The sequence below is a fragment of the Nerophis lumbriciformis genome, linkage group LG06, assembly GCF_033978685.3.
Source record: "Nerophis lumbriciformis linkage group LG06, RoL_Nlum_v2.1, whole genome shotgun sequence".
NCBI lineage: Eukaryota > Metazoa > Chordata > Actinopteri > Syngnathiformes > Syngnathidae > Nerophis > Nerophis lumbriciformis.
The window spans coordinates 24,440,396-24,452,861 of record NC_084553.2 but is presented as its reverse complement, the minus strand read 5'-3'; the positions used below and the strand labels follow the sequence as shown (position 1 = coordinate 24,452,861).

Genomic DNA, 12,466 nt, shown 5'->3' with positions numbered 1-12,466 from the left:
TTTAAAGAAATGCTTACAATTTGTCTCACAACAGGAAATGACAAAAATGTTTGCAGCATGCACGGCTTTACATACTTTAAAAGACAACAGCCTTATGACCATAAGGGGGCGCTGTGGCTTCATATGACAGCCGCACACCAACACCCAAAAAATTCAACATTTCAGCAGACTTTTCTCTTCATCATCCTCTCCTCCTGACATGACCATTTTTACAGCTGCTCTTTTATGCTCACATCCTGTACACCGAGCAACTCGCTGCAGCCCTGACGCTTGCTTCCATCTTGAATGAATGCCGCTAATTGGTTCATATTATCTCATCAGATGATCACACAGTGCATTTGTGCTGTTGGACTTACTTGTCTCTGTAGTTCAAGATCTGCTTTGTTTCCTACAAGGATCATGGGGAATTCATCTCGGTCTTTGACTCGCAGGATTTGCCTTTGGAATTTGTAGATTTCTTCAAAGCTGTGGAATGAACAACTTGGCGTTACATGCCACACAGATCACATGCTTTTGGAGTGAAATGCACACATCCAGTAAAATATGCACATATGCACAAGCTTGAAAACCACAAAGGAAATCCACCCACACAGCCATCAGCCAGGAGCTGGGGGCACCAAGGCTGCCGAGCTTGAAAATGTCAGCAACCACAGAAGGATTTCAACACATTATTACAAATACATTACAATTAAATGAACATGGTCGCATGCATGAGACGGCACAAGAAGTTGGAGAGCACCTAGTAAATCTGGAAAGACTTGATTAGTGGAAGAATGAATGAAGGCAAAAGTGTTTACAACATCAACATTGGGGAGGAGAGCTGGGGGTGAGGGTAGAGAGATTTAGTTTGGTGCACAGAGCAGCTGGGTAGGCACACAAAGACAAGGAGGAAGTAGAAACAGGCAGTAATACTACACCTGTGTGCTTTAGTGTGACGTGAAAGAAGCGATTCAAATAGTCAATATCTTCACTTTATTATTGTCTATGTCAAACTTCTGGCTTATAGAGTTACCTTACATGAGCACTTTTGTGTAATTAGCCAATGAGTCATCTATAATCGCTGGTGTAAACAGCTGTGCTGTATGCAACCTTCTGATGTAGTTGTTTTTAAACCAGCACAACTCCTCCAAGGATTAACTGTTAAAAGATGTTCTTTGTTTGTTTGCTTTTGGTTCCTGGAACCTCTGGTTCCTGGATCTATAGGTTCCTGTAGAAGTGCGTGGTTTGTGTTTCCACCGCATTTCACAGTTCAGGGTAGTTTATACAAATCAGGCAGATGACGTATTGATGAGTGGTTTAGTATATTTCTATGCTGATACCATGTAAATAAACAGACAATATTAGGTTTATTTTACTAAAAAGAAAGTAATTGAAATACAAAGCAATAATAAATAAAACGACATGATTTATAAAATAAAGTGTACGGATTTGTTTATAAAAAAGTCAGGCTTTTGTCCGTAATTCCAACAGTCAGACAGTTGTCCTCTTGGTAAATGATGAATTCATGAGGGTCACGTGATTCCTTGTGTTCCATTTCAGCTGTAAATAACAATATTTAAATGATAAATATCAGAGTTAATCTCACGCCGACAACACAAACACATCGGCTTTAGCGTTAGCTTGTTAGCATTAGCATTCATAATCTGTTCACTCGGGCTGAGGCTAAGAACTCCACAAATGGAGTGTCAATTACTACTTTTACAACATGTAATAAAGTAAATAGTTAATATTTGTTGATATTTACCTTCGTTCCACTCGTGCACTGTCTCCTTTTTTCCCACATTTATTCAATAAAGTCGGACTATTAAGCACCTGAGGTCACTGCTTCGAGTCTGGCTTCATACTCCTCTGCAAGTACGTTTAAAAGAGTCTGTAGATTTCTTGTAGCTTAGGGTATCGAAATGAAGTTTATAAAAATCATAAACAACATTAAACTGTATAGTGTTTAAAGACTACGGCTGAGTAAAAACATTCCAAAATAGTTCCATTGATCAGCGTTCTTCAGCACACAGATGCCCCACAAAAGTTCCTGCATTTCAAAATCTCCTTTTGTTCTTCTTTCTCTTTGTTGTCAAGTTTGTTGTAATAGAAATACACAAGAAATAAGAACTAAACAAGTTGCTGCGTATACTTCAATGGTGGTTGTGTGTTTGAAAGAGACGTTTTAGGAACGCCCCCAACTGTGTTCAACCAGTCAGCGTTCGACAGCACAGCCCGCCCCCTAAAAGGTTCCTGGTCGCTTAGAAAAGTCCCGCATAGCTAGGAAAAACTCCGAAAGGTTCTAAAAGAACTAAATCTACCCGTGTAGTTTTTGGTGGAAACAAAGGGGGAACTTTATTTACCCGGGTAAGAGGGGAAGTTCCAGAAAAAGTTCCTGCAGTAGAAAAGGGCCTATTCTATGCCAATAAACCGTGCTCGTTTATTGTATTTTGTCTGTGTTTTGATATCGTATTGTATCTCATTACATCATACATGTGCACCTAACGTAGAATGCCCTAAGTACATTTTTTGATAGCTTAGGTAAAGCCTAATTGTAGCTAGACTATATTTGATTTATTCACCTAGGAAACGTTATTTTGGTTTTAACCAGCCTGACCTTAGTTGTCAACATTTTTAAGTCAAAACAATAGTGAGAAGCTCAAGAATAAGTTCTCATCACATTTCTGGTCTGGGTAGAGTGCTAGGCAAAGAGTGCTAGTAAGAGGGTGGAACTGTGAAGAGTAAACAGAGATGTGTGTGTGTGTGTGCACAAAGAAAACAAGAAGAAAACAAGCACAAAGTTGTCCATGATGAGAACTGTCACTCACCTTCCTCTGTCAGTGACAGAGAAGACGAGCAGGAAGCCCTCCCCTGTCCTCATGTATTGTTCTCTCATGGCTCCAAACTCTTCCTGCCCAGCCGTGTCAAGAACTACACAAAGTGCATGCACACACATCAACACACCATGAGCTGTAACTTTATAGAGTGGACTCTAAACGATGATTGGGTGTAGATGTACAGCTGTACCTCAATTTACGAGTATTTTGAGATACGAGCTGTGTCTCTGCTTTTTGTTTTGCTTTAAGTTGCGGGCATAATTTGGGTTCCAGGGATTTACACCACCGGTTGAAGTAGTGTTTGTCCACACTAGGGATGGTTATTGTTTACATTTTTTCCGATGCATATGCATACTGTATATGCACCCTCATTAATAACAATAATTGGTGCATAACCAGGAAGTGCTGTGTTGTTGTTATTGTGGCTACTGGTACGATGTTATGAGGGATGCTGTTGGTGTGTTAAGATCATCAATAAAGTTTAAAAAGAGCTTCACACTCTGTGTGCTTCTGTCAGGACGCTACATTACTTACGAGACGTTACTGGAGGTGCTGACAATGCTGTGTTTGGCGTCGGAGAAGTAGCCTATAAGGGACACTTACAAATGTCTGCTCCCCAACATGTTAAAATTGTAGTGTTTTGGGAGAGCCATATTGATTTAAATTAATTTTGACGTTTTGGCCTGATTTGAGATACAAGTGTCTTGAGTTACGTGCTTGGTCCTGGAACACAAGGTGCTCGTAAATTGAGGTACCAATGTGAAAGTATTGTAAGTGTGCATTAGCTGTGGTTGTGTTTATTTAAAACTTTGCACTTACTGTCCAGCCTAGATGCCCTTTCGTCAATCACACACTGCTTGGTGTAAGAGTCTTCAATCGTAGGGTCATAGTCGGTGACGAAGTAGGACTGTAAAAGACAAACAAGGAGACTGTTAGCAATCAGAATAGGACTGTGGGTGGTCAATGAACAATAATGGAAGACTGGATTTAGTTAGTCAAAGGATTACACAAAGACAACAAGAGCAATTTAAGGTAGAAGACAGGCAGTGATCACCATTCTCAACATGCTCCTTCTCTCTATAGTGCTAAGTTGCCACTCCCGTGTGAATGTGAAGTTGTGAACCCTATGCAGGGGCCCACGGAAAAAGCAATGACAAAAACTGCAGTCCTTTAAAGATTTCTGGACAAGTCTCCTGTAGCTTTCAGCCAATAAACCACAAAGGAAAAACTTTAGCAGGATATAGCACCAGAAATCAGAGAGAAAAAAACATCTAATCAATACAATGACACATTCTTCACCTGGAGGAATTGACCATTTTCATCTTCTTTCAGTCATGTACAGTACACAGTTCATTGCAACTGCAGGGTGTAGAAACTGAGTTTCATTTGCATGTATCTTGTTTAGTTCATGTTAACGTACCACCTCACAAAATGATTCAACCATACATTTTCTCTACTTGATTGCAGTTGTATTTAACATTTACAGTTGCATTAAACATTATTTAACCCCCTTTGCAAATTACATTTATTTTCAAAATGTATAATTTTACAAAAGGCGGAAAAATAAGAAAGTAGTGGCCATTTGTTTAACTATTTAAATTGTTATAACTTTAGTGTAACTGGAAAGACAACATTCCCAAAATATTCTCTTTTAGCAACAATTAAAATAGAAAGCTATTGTTATATGTTACTAAAATTTTATACAAGATCATTTTGAGCATATTTACAGTATTTTAATAGCTTGAACAAATCTAAATAGATACAACAGATCTAAAATATGAATCAGGTAATCTATAATTGTTCAATAATTTCCCCCAAAGTTAATCAAAGAAATGTAATTTCCTAAATTAATACATTACTGTGCACTGCTGCTCTTTCTATTCTGTCTCAATGTTGTACAACAAGTCCTTATATTTGCCATTAAGGCTGTGCAATATTAAGTATAAGACCGGTATATTTTAGAAAGCGGTACATATTTGAGACTTTAACGCCATACCGGTACCTTTTCATGTGCCTATGTTAGGCCGTTTGCTCTTCTTTGCGCCTGACGGGTTCAGCACAGGGCGTCCTCTTTGGGTCATCCCCGCCCCTTGCGTGTTTATGGTGGCTCCCCTCAAACTTTAAAAAAAATATGGCGCGCGGTACGGACTTCTCGAGTCCCGAGTGTGATACAATGTTTTGTTCAGCGACTGCATTTGGCTGTTAGTGAGTGACTGCAGCTTTATTTACACATACACCAATTTGCTTGAGAACATACCGTATTTTTCGTATCATAGGGCGCACCGGATTATAAGGCGCATTGCCGATGAGCGGGTCTGTTCATGTCTATTTTCATACAAAAGGCGCACTGTATTATAAGGCGCATTAAAGGGGTCATAGTATTTTCTACATTTAAAACACTTCCTTGTGGTCTACATAACATGTAATGGTGGTTATTTGGTCAAAATGTTGCATTGATTCGAATAGAATAGAATAGAATAGAAAGTACTTTATTGATCCCTGGGGGAAATTCAGCACCACAGTTCGCTTACAATAGACAGTATTAATAATAAATAATATAATATATAATATATATAATATATAAATGATATAAATATATTCTACATATACTCTACATTTAAGTGCATTTAATTTTCAGGCCGCTTTTTGACCGTCTCTTCAGGATGCGCCAGTTTGTGGGCAGGTCTCATTTACGTAGCTTCACTTCGACAGCGTCTTCTCCCCGTCATCTTTGTTGTAGCGGTGTAGCTTGTAAGGACGGCAGTCAAAGGAGCACTGTCAAAAGATGGAGCTAACTGTTTTAATGACATTCGGACTTTGCTTAAACTAACAACAGAGCAGTATCTCATAGGGGTGTGGGAAAAAAATAGATTCGAATTCAAATCGCCATTCTCACGTTGTACGATTCAGTATCGATTCTCATTTTTCAAAAATCGATTTTTTAATTTTTAATTTTTTTATTAATCAATCCAACAAAACAATACACAGCAATACCATAACAATGCAATCCAATTCTAAAACCAAACCCGACCCAGCAACACTCAAAACAGCAATAAACAGAGCAATTGAGAGACACAAACACAACCCAGAACAATCCAAATGTAGTGAAACATCCATCCATCCATCCATCCATCCATCTTCTTCCGCTTATCCGAGGTCGGGTCGCGGGGGCAGCAGCTTAAGCAGGGAAGCCCAGACTTCCCTCTCCCCAGCCACTTCGTCCAGCTCCTCCCGGGGGATCCCGAGGCGTTCCCAGGCCAGCCGGGAGAGATAGTCTTCCCAGCGTGTCCTGGATCTTCCCCGTGGCCTCCTACCGGTCGGACGTGCCCGAAACACCTTCCTAGGGAGGCATTCGGGTGGCATCCTGACCAGATGCCCGAACCACCTCATCTGGCTCCTCTCGATGTGGAGGAGCAGCGGTTTTACTTTGAGCTCCCCCCGAATGACAGAGCTTCTCACCCTATCTCTAAGGGAGAGCCCCGCCACTCGGCGGAGGAAACTCATTTCGGCCGCTTGTACCCGTGATCTTGTCCTTTTGGTCATGACCCAAAGCTCATGACCATAGGTGAGGATGGGAACGTAGATCGACCGTTAAATCGAGAGCTTTGCCTTCCGGCTCAGCTCCTTCTTCACCACAACGGATCGATACAGCATCCGCATTACTGAAGACGCCGCACCGATCCGCCTGTCGATCTCACGATCCACTCTTCCTCCACTCGTGAATAAGACTCCAAGGTACTTAAACTCCTCCACTTGGGGCAAGATCTCCTCCCCAACCCGCAGATGGCACTCCACCCTTTTCCGGGAGAGAACCATGGACTCGGACTTGGAGGTGCTGATTCCCATCCCAGTTGCTTCACACTCGGCTGCGAACCGATCCAGTGAGAGCTGAAGATCTTGGCCGGAGGAAGCCATCAGGACCACATCATCTGCAAATAGCAGAGACCTAATCCTGCAGCCACCAAACCAGATACCCTCAACGCCCTGACTGCGCCTAGAAATTCTGTCCATAAAGGTTACGGTGACAAAGGGCAGCCTTGGCGGAGTCCAACCCTTACTGGAAACGTGTCCGACTTACTGCCGGCAATGCGGACCAAGCTCTGACACTGATTATACAGGGAGCGAACTGCCACAATAAGACAGTCCGTTACCCCATACTCTCTGAGCACTCCCCACAGGACTTCCCGGGGTACACGGTCGAATGCCTTCTCCAAGTCCACAAAGCACATGTAGACTGGTTGGGCAAACTCCCATGCACCCTCAAGGACCCTGCCGAGAGTATAGAGCTGGTCCACAGTTCCACGACCAGGACGAAAACCACACTGTTCCTCCTGAATCCGAGGTTCGACTATCCGGCGTAGCCTCCTCTCCAGTACACCTGAATAGACCTTACCGGGAAGGCTGAGGAATGTGATCCCACGATAGTTGGAACACACCCTCCGGTTCCCCTTCTTAAAGAGAGGAACCACCACCCCGGTCTGCCAATCCAGAGGTATCCCCGATGTCCACGCGATGCTGCAGAGTCTTGTCAACCAAGACAGCCCCACAGCATCCAGAGCCTTAAGGAACTCCGGGCGGATCTCATCTACCCCCGGGGCCTTGCCACCGAGGAGCTTTTTAACTACCTCAGCAACCTCAGCCCCAGAAATAGGAGAGCCCACCACAGATTCCCCAGGCCCTGCTTCCTCATAGGAAGACGTGCTGGTAGGATTGAGGAGGTCCTCGAAGTATTCTCTCCACCGATCCACAACATCGGCAGTCGAGGTCAGCAGAGCACCATCCCCACCATACACGGTGTTGACACTGCACTGCTTCCCCTGAGGCGGCGGATGGTGGTCCAGAATTGCTTCGAAGCAGTCCGGAAGTCTTTTTCCATGGCCTCTGCGAACTCCTCCCATGTCCGAGTTTTTGCCTCCGCGACCGCTGAAGCCGCACACCGCTTGGCCTGTCGGTACCTGTCTGCTGCCTCAGGAGTCCCATGAGCCAAAAGAACCCGATAGGACTCCTTCTTCAGCCTGACGGCATCCCTCACCGCCGGCGTCCACCAACGGTTTCTAGGATTACCGCCACGACAGGCACCAACCACCTTGCGGCCAAAGCTCCAATCGGCCGCCTCGACAACAGAGGCACGGAACATCGTCCACTCGGACTCAATGTCCAGCGCCTCCCTCGTGACATTTTCAAAGTTCTTCCGGAGGTGGGAATTGAAACTCTCTCTGACAGGAGACTCTGCCAGACGTTCCCAGCAAACCCTCACAATGCGTTTGGGCCTGCCAGGTCTGTCCGGCATCCTCCCCCACCATCGCAGCCAACTCACCACCAGGTGGTGATCGGTAGAAAGCTCCGCCCCTCTCTTCACCCGAGTGTCCAAAACATGAGACCGCAAATCCGATGACACAACTACAAAGTCGATCATGGAACTGCGGCCGAGGGTGTCCTGGTGCCAAGTGCACATATGGACACCCTTATGTTTGAACATGGTGTTTGTTATCGACAATCTGTGACGAGCACAAAAGTCCAATAACAGAACACCACTCGGGTTCAGATGTGGGCGGCCATTCTTCCCAATCACACCTCTCCAGGTTTCACTGTCGCTGCCAACATGAGCGTTGAAGTCCCCCAGTAGAACGAAGGAATCACCCGGGGGAGCACTCTCCAGTACTCCCTCGAGTGAATCCAAAAAGGGTGGGTACTCTGAGCTGCCGTTTGGCGCGTAAACGCAAACAACAGTCAGGACCCGTCCCCCCACCCGAAGGCGGAGGGAAGCAATATTAGTTACAAATGTCAACATAGCAGTGATTAAAAAACCCTCATTGACATTATCATTAGACATGTACAAAAAAAAAAAAGAACAATAGTGTCACAGTGGCTTACACTTGCATCGCATCTTATAAGCTTGACAACACACTGTGTCCAATATTTTCACAAAGATAAAATAAGTCATATTTTTGGTTCATTTAATAGTTAAAACAAATTTACATTATTGCAATCAGTTGATAAAACATTGTCCTTTACAATTATAAAAGCTTTTTACAAAAATCTACTACCCTGCTTGCATGTCAGCAGACTGGGGTAGATCCTGCTGAAATCCTATGTATTGAATGAATAGAGAATTGTTTTGAATCGGAAAAATATCGTTTTTGAATCGAGAATCGCGTTGAATCGAAAAAATCGATCTATAATCCAATCGTGACGCCAAGAATAGATATTGAATCGAATCGTGGGACACCCAAAGATTCGCAGCCCTAGTATCTCATCATCCGTGGATCCTAGTGCAACAACAGCAACATCGGAAATGTGTCTCTTGAAAAACCGTCCGACCGGAATTCTCTAAAAATAACTAAAGTTCTGTAGGAGAATTATTTAAACGCACGATACCAGTAGTTTTTAGCGCTTTCATAGCGGACTACTGACAGGTGTAAGTTAAAACTGTATGCTACTTTATATTAGAAATGGCAGAAGCAGCGGATGAATGCCCCACAACAAGAAGATAGAGAAAAAAAGAGTTTATTGACTACGGTGTGAGCGCGGACTACAATGGCGGATGCGCGCCAATTATTGGGACTTCAGATCACAAATACACATTAGCAGGAACCAATAGGTAAGAGAAGTTGGTTTTGTATAATATTGCGAAACAAAACACCAGTTGATGTCTCCTAATTGGTGCCATTTTGGGTTCCTTATAAAGTTTTGGGCTTGCTTGCCAACATCATCTTGCAATGCACACGTATCTCTTATGTGTGACTGCCATCTACCGTTCACACTTAACATTACACCATGTACCAAATAAAATTGCTTCGAGGTCAGTAAGCACAACCTGAATGAATCCGTACATCAGGCGTACCGGGTTATAAGGCGTGCTGTCAATTTTTGAGAAAATGAAAGGATTTATAGTCCGAAAAATACATAAATACAAAAAATATCTCCTTTATCACTAATCTCATCTATTTATGTTGTTCAGTTCTGTCAGTGACTTAGCACAGAAGCTAACAATAGCTTCTCTCTGCTTCTTGCTTGGTGTGTCAAATATTTAACTAAAACTGCGATTTAAAAGTGCCTCTACCCATAGCCTGTGTGGGCTAACGTAATGCTGCTGGGTGGCTGAAAAGTAGCTTTAAACTTAACAGCCAGCGACTTTCACCACAGTGAGCGAACAGAAGCTCCATCCATCCCGCGCACAAGCGTGAGGATATGGACCTAACATTCATTGTTAGAGCCATTTCTCTTTCTGTCAGTCAAATTCATTACGTCACTAAAGGGGTTGGCTCAAGGCCAAGTGCCAGTCTACTTAGGGAGGGGCTGGGATCTTGCTCAGGTGTTGCTGAGTAGAGGCGCAACAGTTTTTGACTGTGCCAGGCTATGATTTGTTTGCTCCCGTTTATTTTCCGTTTTTGTTACAAAGTAAGTTTGATTTACGTGACTGTATGTTAATAAATATTTGTGTTAAACATGGACACAATTCTGGACATCAATTATTAGCCAGCTGCACACGTCTGAACTAGCTTCAGTTATATTCGGCAACCAGTAGCAGTAAGAGTATAGGACTTTACCGCTACATTCATAAACGAAATGAACAAAAATTGCTTTGACATAGTAACTGCTAACACATTACGTTACTACTTACAAGAAAAATAATATGAGTGCTCTCAACACTGGTTGTCTAGCTGAACACTGAGGCAACCTTAAGCAATTTGCAAGTTTTTTTGTTTTTTTTTTAAAGATAGCGGTATATACCGTACAACGTATTCGGACTAAAAATACAGCGATATCAGTTTTGGTCCATATCACCCAGCCCTATTTGCCATCGATACAAACTGATATTCTGAATCCCATTTTCTAATCTACCCAGTCTGTTTTAAAATTATTCAGGTTTAGAAAATGTTTTTCTTAATTTAAAATGTTTTGCCTCCACTGAGATTCTCTGGCGTTTCTTCCATATGTGGAGAAAACTACTGGACTTCATTCACCATTCAAAGAGCACTAAAATAACAATCAGCAACTATGAGGAAAACAAACAATAAAACATTGCTTACAGTACAGTTAGGCACATACTTATTTATATAACATCGATTGTACACATGAACACAATTGCTGAAAAGATCACTTGGAACAACTCTGAGGCTCAAGAATAAAGAAAACTAAAGAGTTTAAGCCAACCTATAACAAATTAATGAAGGTGTGTCCCAAGACATGGATCTATACAGTGTATGTTTCATTATAATCTCTGCCAACAATGTTAATAGGATTAAAAAACATATTTTGAAACTATGTGTAATTTTAGAGATTCCTTGTGTATACATCAAGTAAAAAGCAGATAAGCATCTACTACATAGTTCCTGTTGATGCTTCAAACACAGCTAAGAGACCTCTAACATGACCTCTACCTTAACACACTGCAGGTAAACACCCTGTTCTATGTGCTCAGCCTTCAACTTCTGTCAGCCTCTTTCTTTATTTTAAAGCACATGCGGTCTCCTAGCAACCTAAACTGGAAGGGTGGGGCGAGGGTGCAGGGAGTCAAGAGCAGGAGGAGTCTCACATTTTTGAGATTTTTCTCATGTTTGGTAGTTCTCACTCTCCTCATGGGCCTGTTAAGTGGCGACAGCTGAAGGAGGGCTTGGTGAATGTCAAACCAACACCCTGAACCACAGAAGGATCCCAAGAACATCAAGTCAAACAAGACTCTACGCTCGTTCAGGCGTGAAAAAAGAAGAACATTTAGAGGCAGTGTTTTGTCCCGTATGTCCCACATTCACAGTACTGTTTTGATGAAGAGTTTTTCAGCGTAGAATCAAGACGAGATGTTATTACACCCAACGCATTTGATTCAAAAAACACGCAAAGAAGTCACCTTAACTTTTGATAGGAAAAATAAATTTATTTCAAGGAGTTATTTAAATGTATGATTAATAGAGATAATTTCAATGTAAGATATGTGAGATAGTTTAATAGTGTCTTTATTTTTGGATCAAAATAATTTCCATGTATATATATATATATATATATATAAATATATATATATATATATATATATATATATATATATATATATATATATATATATATATATATGCATATGTACACATATATGCTTATACATAATATATATGTATATATGCATATATATATAATATAAATGTATATGCTTATACATAATATATACATATACATAATATATGTATATATGCATATATATAATTTATACATACTGTATATGCATATATATATATATATGTGTGTATATATATTATATATATGCGTGTATATATATAAATATATAATGTGTATATATACTATATATATGCGTGTATAAATATAAATATGTAATGTGTATATATATATATATGTATATATAAGTATGTATATATGTACATATACACACAGAGAGAGAGAGAGAGAGAGAGAGAGAGAGAGAGAGAGAGAGAGAGAGAGAGAGAGAGAGAGAGAGAGAGAGAGAGAGAGTTTTTATGATTGGCTATGGGAACTACTGTTTGATATTGTCGCACAGTAAAGCCAAAAACAAATACATTTATTAAAAAAAAAAAGTCCTTCTTGCTCACTCTTTGAAATAATGTTTTCCCTCTGCATAAAAACTCCTCGCTCCTCACCTGCAGTCAAATTTGTTGCAGAAGAAATAGGTAATCTCTACT

General features: G+C 41.4%; 1 protein-coding gene across 1 annotated transcript in view; it reads right to left on the bottom strand.

The window, feature by feature from the left end:
- The window catches only part of rras2 (RAS related 2), a 70,341-nt gene that overhangs the window by 8,605 nt on the left and 49,270 nt on the right, over window positions 1–12,466 (bottom strand). The window contains exons 2-4 of the mRNA XM_061963947.1: window positions 3,636–3,723; window positions 2,808–2,910; window positions 357–465 (exon numbers count right to left, since the gene is read on the bottom strand). Of these exons, the coding sequence (XP_061819931.1) occupies window positions 357–465; window positions 2,808–2,910; window positions 3,636–3,723 (300 nt within the window). The remainder of the gene's footprint in view (window positions 1–356; window positions 466–2,807; window positions 2,911–3,635; window positions 3,724–12,466) is intronic.